This window comes from Python bivittatus, unplaced genomic scaffold (assembly GCF_059951505.1).
Source record: "Python bivittatus isolate LINGU-HERP-01145 unplaced genomic scaffold, Pbiv_v1 ctg000020_np1212, whole genome shotgun sequence".
Classification (NCBI taxonomy): domain Eukaryota; kingdom Metazoa; phylum Chordata; class Lepidosauria; order Squamata; family Pythonidae; genus Python; species Python bivittatus.
Window position 1 is genome coordinate 34,149,136 of NW_028277030.1, and position 24,415 is coordinate 34,173,550.

General features: G+C 36.2%; 1 protein-coding gene across 1 annotated transcript in view; it reads right to left on the reverse strand.

Annotated features, from left to right (window-relative positions):
• CSMD1 (CUB and Sushi multiple domains 1) overlaps window positions 1–24,415 on the reverse strand; it is a 1,157,732-nt gene that overhangs the window by 178,664 nt on the left and 954,653 nt on the right. Inside the window, exons 26-30 of the mRNA XM_088136832.1 lie at window positions 24,019–24,221; window positions 15,813–16,004; window positions 10,331–10,469; window positions 4,159–4,346; window positions 1,726–1,920 (exon numbers count right to left, since the gene is read on the reverse strand). Of these exons, the coding sequence (XP_087992958.1) occupies window positions 1,726–1,920; window positions 4,159–4,346; window positions 10,331–10,469; window positions 15,813–16,004; window positions 24,019–24,221 (917 nt within the window). The remainder of the gene's footprint in view (window positions 1–1,725; window positions 1,921–4,158; window positions 4,347–10,330; window positions 10,470–15,812; window positions 16,005–24,018; window positions 24,222–24,415) is intronic.

Consider the following 24,415-nt stretch of genomic DNA (forward strand, 5'->3'; position numbering starts at 1 on the left):
TCCTTTTTATTGTCTCTTTTGAATGGTGTGTAGATGTTGTTTATCTCTATGTGCCTGTTGATGGGTGCCTTCTCTGAATACCAAGCTTCCAGGAATTCCCTCGCATTTTTGGATTTAGCTTGGCCTAAAGTGCTGAGAGTTTCCCAGTTAAAACTATAGTTAAGTCTGTCCATGTGTTGTGAGATTAAGGAGTTTTTATTGTGTCTTCTGACTGCTAGCTAGTGTTCATGGATGCACTCTGCTAGCCTTCTGCCTGTCTGTCCTACATAGTCGTTGTTACAGTCCTTACACTGTGTGTTGTAGATGACTCCTGTTTTTATTTCTTGGGCTACTGTGTCTTTTGGTTTGCTTAAGATGTTTTGGAGGGCTTTAGTTGGTTTATGTGCTATGGAGATGCCATGTGGTTGTAATAATCTGTTGGTAGTTTCAAAGATGCTTTTGATGTACGGCAGTGTTATCCTTTTCATAGCTTGTGTTGATTGTGTTATAGTAGGTTGAGTGGTCAGGCACTTTTTGATAAAATTGTGTGGACATCCATTTTGTTGGAAGATGTTATTTGGGTGGTCTATTTCCTTTTTCTGCTGTTCTGGGTTTCTGCAGTGTGTTTGTGCTCATCTGAATAATGTTCTTACACAGCTCCTCTTGTGGGAGGTTGGGTTGTTACTTTGCTTGAGTACTTGATTGTCTTCCGATAGACTTGGGTTTCTAATTTGCTGTTGTTTCCTCTGCTGATGAGGATATCCAGGAAGGGTAGCGTGTTGTTTTCTTCCTCTCTGGTGAATTTTATTCCTTTGAAGTTGTTGTTGATAGTTACAGGTGTCATCTACATACCAGGTCCTTACTTTAGGTTGTATGCGTGGAGGTGCTATAGTTTCTAGACATTGCATTACCATCTCTGCTATGTATCCTGACAGTCGTGATCCCATGGGTGTGCCTCTGATTTGTTGGTATACATATATAGGGAACACAGCTAGTTGGCTGGCCAAAACTGTTAGCACATTTTTGTGTTGATTTTTTGGCCTGGGTGGCATTTTTGCCCCATGTCCCACATCCATTCTACAAGATAATGAAACTATATATATGGAACAACATACCATTTGTATTGTTCCCTTAAGTAACTAGCTACGTGACACAATATTTAGGTATCTAACATAGGAAGCTTCAAGGTGGATAGACTTAATTACAGAGGCTATGGGTGTACTGTTGGGTAATTATCAACATAGATGCTCCCTTACAACAACATATTACTGTCTACCTTATCCAGAATTCTCTGATTAGCAAGAGCTGGTATTGCAGTACTGAATCTACAAATGTGGGCACATATAACATATGTTCCATAGGTATAAAATGGACCTACTGAAACTCTCAAGGTTTTTTAAATGAAAAAAAAAAAAAGGAAAATGATGAATTTTCCAGATTATCCCATCCACATAATAGAATTTTACTGCAAGCCCTCCTATTATCTCCACCATCAAAACCACTTCTCTGTCTTCTCTCTTCTCTTATTTTACCTTAAATGGCAATAATAGGCATGGGAGCAAAGATACTGTAAACCACAAGAAGGAAACCAAGAGCTTATCCTTCTCTCTTTCTTCAGTTACCCTACTGTGTTAGCAGAAGACTGTCAAAATGCCAGAATAGAGGGAACAGTGAAATTAGTTGTACTTCCAAGACTTCATGCAATTTCTCATTAAAAAAAACAAACATCTAAAGCATCATACATACCATTACAAGATGGCAAAACTCTGTTCCAAGCAGGTTTTCCATCAACACCAATCACACAAGTGATAGTAGAAGGATCAATAATCTTGTATCCTGAATCACACTGATAAGTAATACTTGACCCAAGTTTAAAGTCTGTTCCAATTCTGGTTCCATTCATTATGTTGCCAGGGTCAAAACAAGCTTCTCGTGGTTTTTCTAATTAAAAAGAGAAAGATGGTTAAGATTCTGTTTAAAATAAAATACAGGAATCAAGCTGAATCAACATGATCCACTCCAGGAATGATGAAGGTTACCACCTGTTAATTCCTATCCCACCTTCACCTAGCTGAGTAAGTCTGTCTGTGTGCCCATCCATCCATCCATCCATCCATTTCTTCAACCAGTAGATTTGGATAACTAGAAGCTAAAGACAATATTGCTTATTGCACATTTCAGACAAGCTTTCAGTTATGATATGGGTCTGAGACTGCTTTGGTCACCTTTGATAGCTGAGCTATGTCAGGAATTGGGAGTCTTAACAGTTCTCTTGGATCTGTCATATCTTTTAACATCACCAACACCACCATAGTATCATTTTGGATTACCAATGAGAAAAGGGCCTGAAAGCTTTTAATGCACATAATATTTGCAAATATTTGCAAGTATTTTTTCTACAGGAAAAAAAAATACTTTGCATGTTTATTTATTGCTAAAATTCAGTATCCGTTTTCCTAACAGTAAGTCCCACTGAACTTGGTGGGACTGATTTTGGAGTAGATATGTATAGGTTTCTATTGTAATAGAAATTAAAATTTTTATACGTCAGGACTATAAAAATGCCTTCCGTTAAGGATATTTTACATTTTTTTTCAGTATCTGTAGAATAGTCACTTTTTAGGAAAATAAAAGCATCATGAATCAATATCAATAAAGATGACAATATATTTGTTCATATCTACAGTACTAAAGCAACTGTTACAAACATACTTGTTTGGGATGGCCTTTTAAAAATTGCATTTGTCACACACATTTAATTTATTCATTTTTGTTTGCAAAGCATTGGAACAGCATGTTTGCTACTTAGAAAAAAAGTTTATGAATTCTAAGCAGATATAGTAATTTATCAATGAGCTAAGGGAAATTGACTACACAGCATTCTTACGGACAAAAAGATCAAATGGTATTTAACACATATTATGACTGGTAATGAGTATCTGTCAGAAAAAGTAAAGGTATATTTTTATACAGTAGAAAATCTCATTTTATATTAAATGAAAAATATATGCACTCCTTAAATAATTTGTGCCCAAACTGCAAGTATTTTTTCAACAGGAGTATACCATATATCCATAGATATTACATATAACTCTCAGTGAATAGGTAAGGTCTTGCTTTGCCTTTAAACATACATTTTCCTATCTATATGAAATTTGACTGATTCTTCAGAGAACCAGATAACTTTTTGAAACCAGTGGGATGTTCGTAGCTTCTTACCTTTCACAACTGCTTTAAAATTGGGAATTCTCTCCCCTCCTGCCATCCCCCATTTGTATGCAGTTGGGCAAATGCAAATATTTTGTAAAACAGAATAATGTCTAAAGAAATTATATCATTCAAATGGAAAATTTAAAGTAAAGGCAGTGGAAGACTGGACTGAACCTAAGAGCAAACCAATCATGGTAGGACAGTTAATTTTCAATCATTTAATAGCAAGCCTGACTACTATAAAAACAAAAGCCAAAAGGAGACAACCAGCTTGGCCAAAAGGGGGGGTCAAGTTCTCTGTTAGGTAGGGCAGGATAAAAAAAAAATTGTAAGGAGACTTGAAGCTTATCTTATAAATAATGCTAGTCTGTGAATAACCAGAGATGCTGAAATTCTTTTTGGTACTAGCTTTCAACTTCCGTCAATAAATATTATTTATTCTCAGTTCTTGGATTTCCTTGTGAGCTTATCTAAGTGGTTTCAGTCCAGCCTCCTGATGAAACTTGAAAGTAGTTATGGAAAAACATTAACCAGTTCTAAATTAGTATCAAAACAAGTGTAATTTTATGAATATTAAAGTATGAATACTAATATTGCAGAGCCCTATTTACATTACTTCTAAATAAGGTGGCTGCAACACATTTGATATAAATCAAAGCACATTTTTGCAATTTTTGATAATACTTCATAAAATCAGTCCAATATAACTAAGATAATAAGGTTTTTTTGGAACATATTAGGCAACCATCTTAATGATATTGCCGCTGAACCCTGCTCTAGAGAGTGCCACTAATGATATTTGTAATCTATGGAAAATTAGAAATTAAATGAAATCATTCCCAAATTTTTATGGTTAATTTTGCTACAAATTTACACAAACTGCATCTTCATTAAAACTGGATGAAAAATAGAAAAATAGATGAACTTTGTATTGTATAATATGGTAAATACATATTGTTTTAAATTTACCTTTATAGTCAATGGCAAATCCTGCCATGCCAACAGAAGCATCACTCCGAAATGCCAAGAACAGATTATTGCCATTGCTCTCTATTCTATCTGGGGCCTGGGAACCTTGAAAACTGCCGATCAGAGGGCTGTTAGAATCTCCTCCTTCATAAATATGCAAAAAATCATAACTAGGTTCCATGTTGAAACTGAAATAGAAAACCAAGAAAGTAAAATGTCTCTGGGTTTGAAGAAAAGAAAAAGGTATCAGTGACATCAGTGTTCCAATATTTTTCCTTTATCATTTGTATCTATTTTTCACAAAAAAATTCCAAACACCCATGTATGTATGGTAAAGTATAGGCTATAATTCTGTAATTGATTTCCATGTCTTCTGTTCATCCCTTTCTTCTTCTTTACTTTCTGTGAGTCAAATTTTGGCACATACTGTAGTTCTGCTTCTAAGGCTTTCGTCAGTCTTTTCTAGATATAAAAGAAAAGATGGAAACTTATATCACAGTAGCCTGATAGCTCCTGCCCCTGCTAATCCCAGCAGCATTTACTTCAAAAAGAAGAATTTGGGTAGAGATGGGGAGCTGGCGTCGCGGCGATACGGCGGGCGATCCTGGGCTCCCAGGATGGCAGCCGATATCTCCTCCCCCGGACGGTCCCGATGGACCTAAGCCGTCCCGTAGAGATGGCGATCGCAAAGGGCACGTCCCGCGGATCTCAGGGACGCCGCAAGTCCCAGATTGATCCGGGGAGAAGCTCTTGAAGCCGGCGGAGGAGAGCCAGCCAAAATGGCTGCGAAAGCCGGGGCAGCTCCAAAGGAAGAAGGAAGAGAAGGGTGTCAACTGGGTGAGATGGACTTTTACTATTTAACTATTCTTAGAGAACACCTTAAGTAACTTAAAGAGATTTTTAAAAGTGAAGAAAAGTGGATTAAGCGGCGAGATCGAGCCTTATAAAAAAGGGGGGAATTTTTTTTTTTCTTTTCAACTTTCCCTTTTTAGTGGATTTGGCAAGATGTTTTTCTCTTAAAAAAAAAAAAAATTTTAACTGGATTGGCTTTTTCTTTTTAATACTCAATAACTTTTTATTTTAAGCCTTTTTTTTGACTAAGATTTCTTTATTGTTGTAAGAAATTTATACTTTTTGATTTTGAAATGGGGAAAGTGGAGTTAAGAGAAAGTAAATGAAAGAAAGTTGCACTGCCATCTAGAGGCTCGACATAGTGCTTTTTTTCTTCTATTGTGACGCATGCTCAAGGACCCTGTGCTTTCTAAAAAGATAGTGGGATGTGCATGTTTATACAGGTGCCATCCGTAACTATAAACAAGAAAGTGGAGTTGAAAGCGATTTTGAAAATATCAAGATGGAAAGTCTGAGCTAGTCACAAGAGCCCTGATTAGTGGCAGCAGCTCTTCTTTCTGCTAGAAGCTCTGCTTTGCTCTCCATTCCCCCCCAGTTGGATTTTTTTTTAAAGAGACTTAGTCTTTTCCCTCCTCTTCTTTTTTTTTTTTTCTCCTCTTGCTTTTTTTTCTTTTTTTTCTTTTTTTTCTTTTTTTTTCTTATTTTTGGCAAGAACAAAGATAAAGAATTCTTTGACTCAATGAAGGTTTATCAAGATAATAAACTATACGAGAAACACAATGCAGAAAAAGATCTCTAAACTATTGAGGATGACTATAAAAAACTGGAAGAAGAGCTGCAGAAATTCCCGCAAAAAAAAAAGAAAAGAAAAAAAGATACTAAAGCTAAAATGGACTTAAACATAAAACGGGATCAATGGAAAAGGAAGAAATAGTACAAGAAATCAGAAACATTAAACAGAATTATTGTGGTTAATTAACTGACAAATGAAGAGGGACAGACTTGTTCTTGGCACTGAGGGTGAGAAAAAGATTATACAAGATTATAATGGAAAATCGTACTAAAAGAATGCACAAAAAGAAGAAGTAAAACAATATTGAAAGAAACTACTTCAGATGTTTAAAGAAAAAACGAGGGGAATACAATAATGATGGAACTGACAGAAGCTTCAAAAAGCAGAATGTTTGAAAGGACATTTATTATTGCTTTCTCTTATCCAATAATATAGAAAAAGGAATAAACAGTTAGATATTTTGGGATACTGAATGAAAAGGGTGAACTCAAAATTATGCAAGCGCTGGAATAAAGTATAAATCTGAGATATATAGTTAAAAATTGTATTTGATTCTAAATATTTTAAGAGATTAGACATTTACATATGGTTGAATATAGTAACATATAGATTTTAAACTAGAGATATTTTTGTTGAAACATGTAGTGAAGAATCTGGTTAGAACTGTAACCCGGTTAGAACTGTAACTGACATTGTAACTGATACTGGTTAGAACTGTAACTTTTAAGAATTGGAAAAATTAAAAATTACTTATGCAGGAGGAAGTTATTGAAAATTATGAAATGTGCAGAGATGAGTTAAACTGAGATTTGAAATTAGAGTAAGAAGATAAGTAACTTGTTTTTATTAATGATTGGATGAGAAAATATAGTAATGTAATGGATTAGGAAACTTTATAATAGAAATTTGATATTAATTATTATATATATACACATATAATCGATAGATGAAAATGTATTACTAATCCTATTGAAAGTTAAAATTTCTTGTAATAAATGATTTTATAGATTAGCTATGAATGATTAATAATTGTTAATTGATAAGTATACAAGTATATTTTGAATAGATGATATGAGAATTTAAGATTATGAAAGGGGCACCAACGAGTTGGTAACTGGTTGACACACGCTATAAAATGGAAGATGCTCTTTTTTTTATGCCTTTTTATGGTTTTGTTTGTCCATGTATGTTTTGTGTTTGTTGTAAAAATAAAAAAATATTAAAAAAAAAAAAAAAAAGAAGAAGAATTTGGCAGGTTGGGAGCTAACACTAAATCTTATTTTCCCAACATTGATCACATTTCATATGAGAAAGGTGGCACCAATAGGCCCAATTTTCTTTCAAATATACACAAATATTTTAAATATGTTTTACTGAAAGTAGTCGCAACTGTTGCTAAGGCAGGGTCCCTTATGGATGCAAGCCTACTTGGACAGATTAATAGCTAAGTAAGATAAAATTTCAAATAGCATAAGTAATAATTTATTTAAGTCTAGGTAAAATAACATGGGGTTTTGGTGGAGAAGGGCAGATAAATATTTTTCAGAATATTTCTTGTGCTTTAAGGCTTTGATTTTATATGTAGTTACTTGGGAATAAGATCCATTTCAATTCAATGAAACTTATTTTTGGGTAGACATACAGGGTTTACGCAGTAAACATATAAAATGTATGCATGCATTTAGGAATTATATCCTAATAAATACTGTAAGTAATGTTTTGATTTTTTGAACCTTTGTTTTCAATATATTGCTGCAGCTGTTACCCATTAACTGGTTGATTTAACCTGGAAGAAGAAAGTCATCAATCACTGGGAATTTAGGAAGAAAAGAGTTGCTCCCCCTCAACTGGGAATAGTTGAATAATTATTATGGACCTTCTGTTATCACCTTGTATAAGATAAACTAATTTACAACATTATGCAGTATGTACATGAATTAGTTATGTTAGGTGATTTATTTTTGCATTTCTGGTAACTGTTACATTTTCTTCATTCTTGCATATTTGTGTTCAGTCTGGAGTTTACACTGTTTTCTTGCATGGAAGTTAACATGTCTTCAGAATAGCAATTTTAAGTCATAGGAAACCAGGATTTACAAAATCTGGCAGATGAGATCACATATCACTCTGAACCAAACAAGTAAATGATGTTATGGTGTTGTTAAATTTGAAAGTATGACTTGTATATTTAATAATAATAATTTATTAAGCTTGCATGTCACTGGACTCTCAATGACTCTGTGCAGCTCACAATAATCAAACAAAGAAATTACAGTAAAATCAATAAAACAAAACATAAAGATAAAGATAAAAGATGGCAAGCTCAATGAAGTGAGGGGTCTCACACTCCCATCGCCGAGAATCAAAAGTTTGCATTTCTTTGTTCAAATTATTTTGTTTAATTTCATCATTTATAACCTGGCTACTCCACAAAATCTGACTAACTTAAATATAAATGCCAGAAATGGTTGAGGTTAATATTTTTATCTTGTTTTTCAAAGTTTATATAGGTAGTCCTCATTTAGTGATCACAATTGGGACCGGTCGTTAAGCAAAGCCGTTGCTAAGTAAAACCGTAACTGTGGTTATGAACTTATGTTAGCTTTCTTTTGCTTTACAGACCTGCAAAGTCATAAATGCAAGGATTGGTCGTAAAGTTATTTTTTTATCACTTCGTAACTGCAAACTGTTGCTAAACGAGGCAGTCCTAAACAAGGACTACCTGTAAACTGTCCAGAATAATTTTGAATTGGGCTGTTAGATATATTGAATGAATGAATGAATGAATGAATGAATGAATGAATGAATGAATGAATGAATAAAATCAGCCAAGTATCATTAAAAAAATCACAATATGAAAGACTTCTTGGCATAAAAGCCTGATGAAATAGCGTTTTTTGTTGTATTCATAAACTGTAGAAATGTAGTAGCTGTCTAGACCTTAGGAGTAGCATTCTCAAGAAGGATGAGGCTGCTTAGCCCCCACCCTCTAACATCTGAGGAACCTCAATTCTCCAGCTGACCACATATGAGTAGGCAGATTCTCCTTGGAGAAAACAGTCTCATTAGTAACGCAATCCAAGTCATATATGGTTATATAGCTCAAAATCAGTACTTTGAGCTGTACTCAGAAACATACTGGTAACCAATGCAGTGACCAACTATGACTGCTGAAATGGCTCCCCCCCCCCCCCCCGCAACATGTATGCGGCCATATTTTACAACAGCTGAAATTTCTGGAAAATATTCAAATGCAGCTCAACATAGAGTAACAGTAATCCAGTTTTGAGGTAATGATGGCATAAGGGATTGTCATCAGGCCTCCCATATCAAAAAGGGCCACAGGTGGCACACCAGCTGAAGCTGGACGTAGACTACCCTGGTTGCATCCTTTACCTGCTAATCTAGTAGAATTTATGAATTAAACTAAGATGCTCTTGTATTGAGCTTGACTCCTGGAGATCACATCCATGCAATTTTCTAGGTAGTATTTTGACAGTGATTTATCAGGGTAAATTAGACTACTCATGAATTTCGCTCTACATTATGTTTTATTATACTGTTTTGCACACTGTAGCTACAAGTATATTGCAAGATTTATATTTTTGCAAGTTTTATTTCAATCTAGCTCCATAGAAGCAACATAAACAGAGGTTATACAGTACATTAATTTACTTAATTCAGCCTTATAATCACATACCAGGAATAGATCCCACTAAATGAAACTAGGTTTAATTTAAGAAACTTGTGTTAGATTGCATAAGGGTTCATCTTATTCATGCAATGATTTGTTGTTATAACCTTATTAAAATATTACAGTTTTTGTATCTGGGGGTACGAAAGGGGTTAAGTGGAAAATTAAAATACTCTATTGAATCCAACTAGTGCATTAGCACTTTCAGATTGTGGCAGCTTTCTTCAATACTTTTTTCCCCCACTATGTCTGGCACTTCTATAATTTGACCACAGGAAAAGTAGAGACAGCCAGAAACTTTCTGCCTTCTGATGGACATAGGACTAGATGGATCCTCTGGTGACTCTTGTACATTTTTCTCACATTATTACTTGTTTTATGTGTCATGAAGCATTGATACAGACATAAGGCATACATGGGCAACAATTAGCTTCCAAGTCTCATTTCTGTAGCTTGCCCCACCACCACTGCTCTGATCATTATTGCTGAACACTATCAGGATAGTTTCCCACCATATTAAAGTGGACAAACCCTGAAAACTACTACACACACACACACACACACACACACACACTAAAATTGGCATGCTACAAAAACCGAACACACCACCCAATCATTTCTTAAAAACTTAGACCCAACCATTCTGCAGCCTTCAACCCACCCATCCCCTCCATTTAAATGCAGTCTTTAGCTATCAAAGAGTGCCCCAGCCCTGCCTACGACATAGTTTTAAAAAAGTAATTAGCCAAGCTCAATAATGTATTTTGCAATTTTTGAATGTGACATTTTAAAAGAAAACATGTAAAAGTAATACACAATCCTTGAAATAATACCTTCTGAATATCAAAGCAATGACAAAATCAGGGTTTACTTTTATTCTCCAATCACATTCCTTTCCGGGAGGATATGGCTGTGGGTAGTTTGGTGATAAAATAACACCTGCTGGGCCTGTAAGGTTTCCACCACATGCAGCTGTCACACAAGAGAGAATAAAAAAATAAGAATGATCACATGTCAAAACTGAGCACTGGAAAGTGCCAACATAATTTAGGTTCTTATACATTTCTTTCTCATGCCTTATTTTCAGGTATTTATCACAACAATTATAAGTACAATAAAAAGCTCTTATATAAAGAAATGTATAAGTACAGTATTTACTCTTCGGTACCAAAGTTCTTCCCTCAGACATGTGAGCTTCATTTAATAAATCAGCCCAATAATGAAGTTGGAGCACTCCAAACATTTCTCTGCCTTACTGAATAAAGACTAGGAGAAAAGAAAACAGAACAGAGAGTTGTGTGTATCTGTAATGATATGTGGGAATAACCTTGGGATACTGGGCCCAGAGACACTGTCTAGAGAACAGTCAGATAAGAGATAGCATAGTCTGCAGCTGGATAGTGGGTGGGGCAAGAGGCTCAGAAGAGACCCTATCTAGTTTCTCAGGGTGTAAAGGAGAAAGGGGGAGGATTGTGCTTTCAGACTTGGAATATTCTGTTAATATAGCCTTACAATAAAATAGAATTAGCTCATGTGGCTGTGTTTCCTGTCTGGTTCACCTGGTAAGGCTAACAGTATCTCCCTGCCCCTTCTTTGTTTATCTGAAAAAAAGTTTCAATTCCACTACATTCAAAAATAAATGTTAAATTTAGGCTAATTCTCAACCTTGTCTACATTTTTGCTGCATTGGACAGCATGGCAGAAAGTGGGGGCCTTGGGGGGTGGCCCTTGGATGTGCTTGATCCTGGGCTCTTCTTACTCTGTCAGGGACCCAACTTCTGCTTATTCTCTTTTGAAGCTTTACAAGATTAGACTTTCCCAAAGTTGGAAAACACCAGTTATGAAGCCTGGAAGAAGGTGAGAGACAAAGTATTATGGAGAATTCCCCTATCCAAGAAAGAACCTTTTCCAGATTTAGAGGACAGTGAAGAATCCTGTGTTCGTGGGATATTTCCTCAGCTGCCAAAGGATTACAGTCTGAATTTTCAGAGTAAACAGCCAACATAAAGTGCAAATTTCTCTCACTCATTTGTGTTCTATAGTGTTTTTTATGTTTCTCTATTCAAATATTTATAGCTGGATCTCCAAACAACACATGAGAGTGTGTTCTATGTTCTGAAGTGGTAGGGTAGATGAATTATCTGAGATTACAAAGAAAACAAAACCAATATAAAAATAATCAAATGAGTTGGAAAATCATCTTTCAAAGGAAAATAAACCCAGGTAACAGTAGCAACAGAGCCATTTCATATACATTACCCTGAAAACTTGATGAAAGAGAAAGGGGCTGTCTATGAAGCATCTGATTATATCAGTATAGAAACAGACCAATTTTGTGTTAATTTAAATGAAGTAAAAATGTGATTACAGCAGTTTGAAAAGCCTTTAAAGGTCTCTCCAGTTTAAATGTTTAAAATGTCTTATGGACATAGTCCTTGCAAATGCCTCTGGAAATAAAATTCCATAGTATAAATGTCATGAGTCACTTTTTTGTGAGATGGGTGGCCATATAAATGTGATTACTGACTGACTGACTGACTGACTAAATAAATGAATAAATACATTTATATTGTTGCCATGAACAAAACAAGATTTCCCCAGACACACAATTCTGTAAGTCCTCTCAGAATATTTGTTCTAAAACATTTTTTCTAGAAACGGATAGAAAACAAAATCTTCAGGATTCTTTCTTCCCATTTGTCCCCTTTTAAAAAAAGGAATAAATAATATCCTTTTCCTTTATAAAGGATGTTTCTATCCATATGCTCAGGCACTAACAAGGGGAAAAAATGTGACTTCTGGAGGAAGAAATGGTGGACTAAAAATGACTCCACGGAAAGTAGAGCTGACTGTGATGGAATAAAGAGCTGGCAAGTAGACTGGCTCTTCCAAACCTCTCCGGACAAGGAGACAACTTGAGATCGCCCACGAGTACTCCAGACAGTTGCTCCTCATGAGGAGACCACAAAACAGTAGTCTCTAGTGGGTTTACAGCTCTGAGAGACAAGACAATAGCCATCTTGCTCAAACCATGGTCGGTGCCTTTGAAAGGACACTAAGTTTGCATACTTCCTTTTCTAATCACTTTTGAAAATTGCTTGTTAACTGCTTTTCAGCTATTAGGAATCTTTGGATCTACAAGTTTTACAGTGTCAAGTGAGTTTCCTTCAATCCTTAGCAGAAGAAGTTTTAACTACAAGTTTAAGAACTTAAAAAAAAAATGGGGGGGGGAATAAATATGAAAAGGGTGATTAAAACTGATATTAGAAAGTTACAAATGGACTAGAGGTCCAGATAAATTTGAAATAAGATTTTGGAATTAATTGTAAAGAATCCTTCCTGTAGGAAAATGGTTTTGTTCTAAAACATAATAAGATAAGATTTTAAAAATTGGACTCTAGAGGGAACTAAAGATTAAAATTAAAGGAGAAGAACACTTAAACTTGACTTACAATTACAGAATGAAGCAAAATATTTTAATGTTGGACATATTAAAGGATATTTTTGAACAATGGACCCAGACATTAATTTTAAAAGTGTCTGCCTCTATAGATAGATTATGTCTAAAAACTGTTATGGAAGAGGAGCAAGTTCTACCTTACAAGATACAGACTGGTCTGAAAGTGGATTTACAAATGACAGGCTACAAGAATGACATGGAAAAAGATGTTACATTGGGCATACAAAAGAAACTGGCTGATGTTTTAATAATTAAAAGGGAAATACAAATAATAAACCAAGAGAGTGACCTGGATAATTTTCCTATATTGGATTTATAGAAGAGTTGTTAAAGTTTTGAAGAATCTCATGAGAAGGGGCAAAGGAAAAAAAATGAAAAGAAATCAAGTTGTATCACATTATTTGAATAGACTAAATATCAAGATAGTTAGAAGAAAAAGGAAGGAATATAAAATTGGTTTATTTGATCAAGGTTAACATAGAGATGTTGTTATTTCTGGTAACCCTAATGGACTTTTGCTGAGACCAGGATTGAAATAACAATGGTTTATGGATTTGTTTATAGTAAGAAATGGGATATGGGAAGAAGAGATCATTTGTTGTATTTTAAGAAGAGGTAATAAGTTATTAAAATTGTTTACATTTGTTGTGATGAAGATGGAAAGTCATTTCTTTATATATTTCTTTTCTTTTTCTATACTTTATTTTTCTTTCTATTTTTCCTTTTTTTTTTCTTTTCTGCACCTTCTGTTTCTTTCTATTCTTCTATCTTTTTTTAGTTTGTATAGTTTTTGCTGTTGTATTTATAATCTTTAATAAAATTATTATTAAAAAAACAAGGGAAAATGCACATTTTCCTGCCAGCAGGTAAACAACTAAATTTTAAGTCATACACTTAAAATTGGAGGTCTTGAAAACAGTAAGACTGAACATCTATAATTCTTACTGAATTACCAATAGTAGTCAACCCATGATGTTATTTTCTTTAAAAAAAAGAAAAGAAAAACTGTGTCAAATTAACAACACAGCTCCTTTCTAGGTTTTTACTCTAATGAAAACTCACAATTCTTCTACTATCTTATAATAACTTAAGAGACCATTCTGGATCCAGACAGATCTCCAAGCTGTTAATTTAAGGTGTTAATTTAAAATATCTTCCTGCATCCTTGTCTATATGAGGACATCTCCAAACCTGGAAATCCAGCCCTTGGAATCATCAAAAACTTTATTGTGTCCAATTTCAGCATCAGTTTGATCTCCCACATCCAATTCTTCAGAATTCAGAAATATTATTTCAAAATACCCAATCCAGAGTTCACAGGAAATGAGCACCCATAGTAGAAAAATGATAATCTGTTTCTTCTAAGAATCTCTGGAGATGCAGTATCACTGGCTTTACTCCATCTTGGCTAAATATGAGATGCTGGACAAAGCAGATAAATTTTCAAGGTAGTTGGACTCAGAGATAGCTTCTTAATACAAGGACCTCACTAACCGCTCTTTAAGGTGGTAGGCGACTTTTTCTGACAAGGACAATGTTTATGATTTCAGGGTACACTGGCAAGATGGAATCCCAGAATCCTAAGCAAGCCAGATAGGGATTTAACAGGCAAAAAGCAGGCCAGATATTGGAATTAAGCAATTACATTAATCCAATCAGATATTAAATGGTGGACAAGATAGCTCAGGAATGGCATTTCTCAAAATGATATGAAGACCAGCTTGAATATGAAAGAAACAAAAACCATGAAGAGTGATGCAAATTGCTCATAATGGAGCTTAGTTGTACTAATGCACCAGCTGGTTCTACCAAAGGCCATGTCATTTGGTTCACAGCCCTAAAAAGTTGGCTGGGTTTCTGCAGATGTAGTCAGAGACAATCCATTGTTTCTGTTCCTTTCTGATTACTGTAGCATGGGCTTTATAATGATTATCTACTGTGTCCATCAGCTTAGTCACTAGAACGTAGCATAATTGTTCAAGTTCTCCTTTCAGTCTGTTCTTCCCTGTTACCACCTGCAGGATGCTCAGGCATGGTCCCTATTTATCTAAAAGAAATATGAATGTTAATTTGCCCTGACAATTTCTATATTTTGAGAAAATACATAATTTGCAAATACTACAGAAATCTAAAACAATACTGTAATACCACAACTAGTTACCTGTTTCAGGAGGAACATGTGGCATAAGTGTTAAAGCTGATACTACCTGTGTACCATTACATACAGGGTAAAAACTTCTGTGGATTTGGGCAAGCAAGAAATGCCAACAAGGACTACAGCTCAACCCTATAAAATTAGCCAGTCCTGCAATTTATATTAGAAGCATGCTATACAGTAGGTGTAGCCTTTATGCATTCAGTCATATAGCATTGTAAATTAACATTTAAAGCTCTAGGATCTTCTGTTCATCAGCTGGCATATGCCCCTGGTTTTGGTAGAGGTGTCACCAAATGTACTGCTACTTGAGGTAGGATGATTGACTGCTACCTCTCAACAGCTTCAGAAAAGAACTAGTCTTGATTTCGGTGAACTAGTCATTAAAAATAGTAACTGACAAATCCAGGTTTTACTGTTTTCAGCTAAAATATATATTGTAATCTGATGTATACTCTTGGAAACTCACAGCCAGAGTACCCAATCAAAAGTAATCAAGATTGTAAGAACACAAATAGGCAATCTACAAACAGGTTATGGCTTATCAATACTTAATAAAGGTTTATCGCTTCTTATAAATAAGTTGTGAAATTCATGGCTAATGCATGAAATGTAGTGCCACCCTGAATGACCACTGAGAATATCAGGAGGCAGTATACTTTAGTTTAACTTAAAGGTGCCCAACATTTCATCTCAATACCTATACATGTCGGTGCATCAGGCTGCCAAAAGAATCGATTATTCAGTTGCACACAAGTAATTTTATCCTGTCCTTGGAGTTGATACCCTGGGTCACACTGGAAGGTGATTGTATCTCCAGGCTCTCTGCTGTCTCCATATCTACTTCCATTCTGTGGGGTCCCAGGATCATTACAAGTAGATGCGATTGATGCTGCAAATAAATCATGAAACAAAGTGTATTAGAGATGTGTTTTGAATATTGAAGACTTCGCATTGCATCACATATTTTATAACAGCATCATTGTATGTCATTATTTGTCTACGTTTGGAAGGAAAGTATTAGATAGGATTGCTTTTCTAGGAAACTGCCTGCTCTAATACATCGTATTAGACTTGATTTCCTTCCAATTATCTTCTGTAAGAAAAAGAAAGGGAGAGATCGCATGCTGGAAAATAATCTCAGTGTGTTTGAAATAAACACTGAACAGATATAAGATGTATGGACTGCATGTTGCCATTCTACAAATAACAAAAACAATAAAGGAACATCATAGTGCAGAAAGTAAGGCTTGTTTCTGGACACAGCCTTTCTTAGATTTTTTTTCTCCTGAAAAGGTAAATGAAAAACTCCAAGCCAAAGCCAGAACATGGAGGAAAAAGGGAAGAGACATGGGAGGAATGCCCAAAACTACTCTCACAATTTTATAAACCATGGTTTACAAAGATAGGAATGTTATATCTGAAACTGTCCAATGGTTATGTTAGCATTGATCTTATGCTACGAATTCTAATAGCAAAATATATATTTTAAAAACTCATATTGTCCAAAGGCATTCCTACTATTCGCTGGCATGAAGCAAACCACGACAGTGCCAAAATGATGATGTCTGCGTAGTGACTTCATCATATAAATGCTACCATTAAGTACCTGAGTCCTGATGTCTGACACAAGTACATAAGTCATAGCATTTATGTGCCCATCTGCCCCCATGGTGGGTTTGTAGTTTAGTATGCTGATGAGCTCAAGCTCAGATACTTTGGTCACCTAATGCGAAGAGAGGACTCTTTGGAAAAGACCCCGATGCTGGGAAAGATTGAAGGCAAAAGGAGAAGGGGATGGCAGAGGATGAGATGGTTAGATAGCATCACTGAAGCAATGAGCATGAAACTGAGCAAACTCAGGGAGGCAGTGAAGGACAGGAAGGCCTGGCACGATATAGTTCATGGGGTCACGAAGAGTCGGACACGACTTAACAACTGAACAACAACAACAACAACAACAAATGCTGATGAATTAAATTTTACTTGGCTAGACCTTTTTACAGGTATTTCATATTCTGATTCATTGTTTGAGATGCCACAGGATTAATCCTATTTTTGTATCTACCAGTCTCATCTGCAAAAATATAGCTTTTTTGGCCAGGGTCGGGGAGTGTTGAGACTTATTCAGTGCATTTCATTGGTGGTGTTTATTAATACCTAACAGATGGGAGACAAATGAAAATTTTGTAATAAAAGTTGTTCAGTGCATACTTAAACAAGGTAGGAAAAGCATGCAGAGCATGGCTTCTGGAATTCTTTCCAACACCTTTACTATCAGTAGCCATAGGAAGCATCTGTATTTTCTTCTGTGTAATGAAATGCTGCACATGTGTGTATGTGTGCTGTCTCCTCATGTTGCATTTGTGTGTATGTATGGGAAGCACTGGGTGGATTGCATATGTGCTGCTGTGGATCGCACGATCAGGACTTAAAATGGAATAGTCAATGATGTTCTGAACCAGGGTCCAACTACCTCTCCCATAGGGATGAACTAGGGAATTTTTTCCTCAATGTTTTTCTCTGCAGCGTACAGCCAGCTCTAACCCATTTCAATCTTTTTTTTGCCAGCTTCTCTCCCCCCACCCCATCAAAATTGATCCTTTTCTGTTCAGTTTTCTGGGAGTTATGATGGACAGATAGGCAGTGCCCCACCCCTTTATATAAATGCTTTCCAACATTCTGTTGGGTTGAAAACTATTTTTAAAAAGCTATTAATCCGGCCTTTATTTTCTTGGAAATGTTATGATCACCTGCTCTTTGTAAACTAGGATATCATCAATTTGGCAGAGTTGCTAGGAGCAGTTGCATACTATTAGACTAACCTGTAATATACACTTTTGCTGATAAGGAGGTATTAATATTAACTAGACCTAACACATTTCATTACAGTACTCCAGTGTGATTCTAATTATATCTGAAACAAATGATAGGTACTAATGAATAAGACAATTCAGCAATGGCAAGCTATTGACTATTTTGTAAAATATTAATCTAAATTTCTTTGGCTAGTACTTTCAGTATATTTCCTAAAAGGTATAAGATAGCAACTTCTGCATGTGTAGTTTAGAAATCTCTCTTTTCTAACTTTTTCGTTTATACATAAACTCTCCTTCTGTAATGAGAAACCACAGAACAGTTCCTAAAAATGTTGCCCTTCTCCTGACCAGCTGTTGACATTGAAGCTGACAACATTCCCTTCATTGCTAACATTATTGTCTCTAGCAAAGATTTTAGATGCAGAGAGGAAAAAAAGAATAATAAAAGTCACACTTCAAACAAAATAATGAGGCTATGGTATGAAAAGCCCTATACTCCAATACAGTAGTAAGAGTAATAATGACAATAGTAATGTAAAAAATTAAGATATGCCCGGATATCCATGAATTGTTTCACATTTTCTAAACATTTTGGAAGCTTTTTAAAAAGTTTTATTTTAATATAAATGTCCTGTACCCCCATCCCACCCAACACAAACATACCTGTCCACCAACCCTGAATTAAGTAAAATAAACAGCATAATACTTTTTTACTTGAGCAAAGGAATCGTATCCGGGAAACAAACATACAGGCATTCACTTTTCTTCTCAAACTATTTAAATCTATATGCACTTTGGTAGCCTAATCCCATTACACAGAGGAAAAAGGAGGCCTAACTTCACTTTCGATATCTCCATCTCACCTTCTTTCTTTCCTTGGTCAAGCTACACAAACTCTGAAACTTTAACCCAACAAAGAGTACATAGGAAGATGAAAAGCACAAACATTTCCTTTGCTGTTGGGCAACCAGGAAAAAGAGGATAGTTCCATACATTTTTACTGCATTCATGTCAGAAGGGCAATGCTCAGAGAACACTCATCTTCTACTTGTATGCACCTAAGCATTGCTGCCACTATTTTTTATTAATTTTCTAATTGGTATTACACCACTGCCCACAAATAAACCTCTTAGTTCAGAAAGTGGTGCTGGGAGGAGGAAGTAGAATGTGCAAGTCAGAAAAATAAGTCTGCCAATAAACCTGCGACAAATTAACTATATGAGCTTTGATATTTTAAGGCCAGAGGTCTTCTGTGGCTAACAGAATTTCAATACCTACTTACACCTATCAATGTTTCTATGCTTTGATAGGTGATATTTAGTCAGTACCTCAGTTTCTAATAAAATTTCTAATAACTAGCTTAAATACATTTAACCCTGGAGAGTAAAGGTCAGGGATGGATGCTGAACTCCATTTTATATCCTTTTATACATGATTAAATGGTAATTAAGTTTTAATGAAAAGTGTTAGGCTGATAACAATTAACATAATCACACTAGTCAGTTCATGTCCTCATGGTGTTTTACATGCTGTGCTGAGCAGGCAAGACAATGGTTCGTTGATGGGGTCCAAACATTTTGTGATTAAAAGACATTTGCATTCCTCTAGTAAATCTTCTCTGTTTGTATACTTAATGAAAGACAATAAAGCATATCAAAACAACTTGTGTACATGTGCAAATGCAGCATAAATATGTCATCTTAGAAAGACATCAATCTCATTCTGTGTTTTTTCTAATACCTGAAACATTATGGCACCACAAGCAAAACACCCCCTGAAAGTAAGACCACACCATAAAAATTACTCACAGAAAACTTAATTGTGTTTTGACAGGCAAAATTAAATTAAGGATGACACATGTAACCATCTACACAGGTCCTACTAACCCAATGTTGCTTTGAAAAATATTTGATTGAAGAAATCAAATTGGCTAAGTTAATGTAATCTGAAATGTCAGTCTGGCGATGTATAATTACTGTATTATCTCTCATAAAAAGATATTTTTTGCTTTAAGATTGTGTGCTAAATGGTCAGAACTCAAATAATTTAGCAAATCACAATTATATTCAGAGAGGACACAAATATATTCCCTGAACTGGCCAAGACGAATGTTTTTTTTTTTTTATGTATTTACTTATTTATTTATTAATTAAATTTATTGTTATGAATCAGCAAAACAAATTCTTCTAATTGTACTCAACTCATGAAGAACATACTATTGCATATTATAAATTCAACAAAATTACAGTAGGAATGGGTTTTAAAGTTTTTACTTTATGTTATTAGGAAATGTCTGAAAAGCAGTATTATCTTTGTAGTATCAACTGAGTATTTGCCCCACCCCATTTCTAACCTTTCATGCATTACACTTTAGGTATCACATATTAAAACCACCCATGCTGCTGAAGTTATAAAAGAAATAGATGACCAAACAACTAGGGGTGTGCATGAAATGGGAATCATGTTTTGTTTATTGCTTGGAAGAAATCAGTGCTACTCAAAGTGTTTCACTGGAACATTCTGAGTAAACTCTGCTCCAATGAAACAAAAGTTGAAATTTTTTGAGTGATCTGTCCAAAGAAAACAATGGCAAGTTGTGACTTTTTTTTCACCCTAGTTACAAGCTGGTATGGTAATCCACGCTGATTGTGAATTACTACCAAAGTAAATAAAACTGGTTTAAGAGATTATTTTTATTTTTTAAAACATATTTTTTTAAAAAAATCAAAAACATTATGGACCACCACTATATCCCACTGCTAAGGAATTTCCAGATATATGGCTATTTGTTTGTTTTTGTAATTCACTTGCCCAATAAAAGCAACTGATGTGTTGCTCTTTGGTGGACTGGACCGGTCTGTTTGCCTGTGTTTTGTTGCTACAAAAACAAACGTGGTTGCTTTAATTTTCTGTAACAGTTTTATCACAACATCAAGATACAAACCTGCCCCAGGCTTGACAAACGGGCAAAACCTGCACTTTAATGTATTACAAAGCTCATAAGGGGACAGAACATTCATAGAGTGCAAACACACATATGCTCAGTTAATCAGCCCAAATGATCAGCATAGTTCTGACAGTGGTCTTTTGCATTTTCAGCTTGCAACTTCAGCAGCATTATAGCACTGCATGTGAAACAGCATACTGCATATGTATGCACAAATATATTCTTTTACATTTACCTGCCTTTTATATATAAATATAAATATAATCCTCTCTTACCCCAATGGGTGGTACGTGTCTTCCTCAATCTCGGGTTCTCCACCAGAGGCCTGGGAGTTTGAGGGTACTGAACAGAATCTTAGCTGTTTAGCTGTTCCTAGCACTGCACTCTTCTGGACAGAGAGCTCTGATGTGGTTCCTGGGATCAGTTGGAGCCACTCTCCCAGCTTAGGAGTTACAGCACTGAGTGCTCCTACCACCACTGGGATCACTCTGGCCTTTACTCTCCACATCCTCTCTACTTCCTCCTTCAGGCCCTGGTAATTCTCCAGCTTCTCATACTCCTTCTTCCTGATGTTGCTGTTGCTTGGCACTGCTGTATCTATCACTGCTGCTGTCTTCTAGTCCTTGTCTACTACTACAATGTCTGGTTGATTGGCCAGTACCTGTCTCTTTGTCTGGATCTGGAAGTCCCACAGGATCTTAGCCCTATTATTTTCCATGACCTTCAGTGGAATCTTCCATCTGGACTTGGGAGGGTGTAGCCCATAAACTGTGCAGATGTTCCTGTACACAATGCAAGCTACTTGGTCCTGTCATTCAGTGTATGCTGTTCCTGCCTGCATCTTACACGCTGCCACTATGTGTTGCACTGTTTCTGAGGCCTCTCTGTACAGTCTATACCTTGGGTCCTGGTCTATTGTGGTAGACCTTTGCTTCTATGGATCTGGTGCTTAGTGTTTCTTCTTGTGCTGCTATGATCAGTGCCTCAGTGCTGTCTTTTAGTCCAACCTTTTCCAGCCACTGGTACAATTTCCCAATGTCAGCCACCTGAGCTATCTGTCAATGGTACATCCCATGCAGGGTCTTGTCTTGCCATGGCACTTCCTCTGCTTGAACTTCCTCCCATGTCTGCTGCTCCCTCAGTCATTCTCTCAGCAGCTCATCTTTGGGTACCATCTTACTGATGTACTCCTGGATTCTCTGGGTTTCATCCAGGACAGTGGCTTTGACACTTACCAGACCCTGCCTGCTCTCTTTCCAGCTGGTGTATAGTCTCTGGGTGTTGGACTTGGGGTGGAAACCTCTGTACATTATGAGGAGCTTCTGGGTCTTCACATTGACAACCTCTGTGTCCTCCTTTGGCCAGCTCACTATATCGGCAGGGTATCTGATGACTGGCAGGGTGTACGTGTTGATGGCATGGATCTTGTTCTTCCCATTGAGCTGGTTATTCAGGACCTGTCTTATCCTTTGGTGGTACTTGGATGTTGCTGTCTTCCTTGCCTCCTCATTGTGGTTCCCATGTGACTGTGGGTTACCAAGGTACTTGTAGCAGGTCTCTACATCTGCTATGTGACCTGCTGGTAGTTCCACCCCATCAGTCTTAACTACCTTCCCTCTCGTTACTACCATCTGGCCATACTTCTCTAGTGTGAATGACATCCCAATGTCCTCACTGTAGATCCATGTCAGGTGGATCAGCAAATCAATGTCTTGTTCATTCTTAGCATACAGCTTGATGTCATCCATGTAGAGGAGGTGGCTGATGGTAGTTCCACTCTTGAACTTATCTCCATATCCAGTACTTGTGATTATCTGGCCGAGGGGGTTGAAGCCTACGCAGAACAGCAGCAGGGATAGTGCATCACCTTCATATATGCCGCGCTTGATGGCCACTTGTGTGAGCTGTGTTGAGTTGACTTCCAGAGTCCGACTGAGTTCTTGAGGAAGGTCCTTAGTGTCTGATTGACTTTGTATAGCACCAGGCATTCAGAGATCCATGTGTGTGACACTGAGTCATAGGCTTTCCTGTAAGTCAATCCAGGTTGTGCTCAGATTGGTGTGTCTAGATGTTGAGTCTCAGGCAACTGCTCTATATATTAGCAGCTGGTGTTTTGAGCCTCTGGTGTTCTTCCCAATGCCCTTCTGAACTGTGCTCACATACTGGCCCATATGGTCCTGTAGCTTGGTGGCTATATATATATATATATATATATATATATATATATATATATTTCTGATGGAGGCAGGTGGTCTACAAAATAAAGTAGATTTTATTTATATATATGTATGTATGTGTGTATATGCACACACATATACATACACACACACAAACACAAAATCTACTTTACTTTGTAGACCATCTGCCTCCATCAGAAAGCAAAACACAGACATATGGAGGCCAACAGATTAATTCTAAATTCCTTGTGAAGAATTTTTTAAAAAATCTTTAAAACAAAAATAGCAATAGCTTATCTTCAGGGAAGGCAAGCAGACTGATATGGAGCCATGGGACCATAATTATTTTCAACCCTGAGCCATGTGCTTAATAATTGCTGCTTTGCCCCAACACGCCATGCTCCACATTAACCCCTCCAATGTAAGCTAATATCAACAGGGATATTACTGGCCCCTGCTGAGAAATTTAAAGCAAAACAAAGGAACTAACCCAAACAAAAGACTAATTACAGCATCCCAGAACTCTGAAATCAGCAACAGCTATGCTTTGTTTCTAATAATTAATTAAATGATGTTTTCTTTCTAATCATTAAAGACATTGCTTGGATTACTGAGTTCAATAATAACGACAATAACAATAACTACTACAACAAATCATCTCATATTTCTTCCAGGATCTCAGGACAATTTGCATGGGGATCTCCATAACAACAATCTATGTGATAGTTTTGGCTGAAAGAGAGCAACTAGACCAAAGTTATCTAGTTGGTTTCTGTGGATGAAGGACTTGAACACAGGCCATCTGTTAAACACTACATCACATTGACTTTCATATATGATTGGCATATGAATACTCTGGAATATTACCACTGTGAAGTCTGTTTTCAAGACATAGTAAATAAACAGCAACAAACACACAAAAAGCACCCAAAAAGTATACAAGGATAATACAAATTCACCTACTTGAAAACTGGATAGAAAAGCCTGATTTGCTGATAAAGAAGTCGCTGTCAAATTGTAAGGTCAGTGAATTGAAAGTGCTGTAAATGTCCTCAGGAAGAGCTGAACCACTCCACTCTTTAAGCAAAATATTGCTTTCAATGGGACCATCCCATACTTTGAGGATGTCATGACCCACCTCAGTATCAAAGACAATAAAATGGAGACTGCAAATGAAAAAGGAACATGCAATGTATGTTATTCTAATCATCACAGATTGGGTTGTTTGCTAAAATTGACTGTGGAGGACCCATAATTACATCTTTTAGTTATCATATAATAGGATGGATAAAAGTTAATTGCCTAATCTGGTATATATCAGAACATGGACATCTGTCAATTTCTGAAGTATGACAGAGGG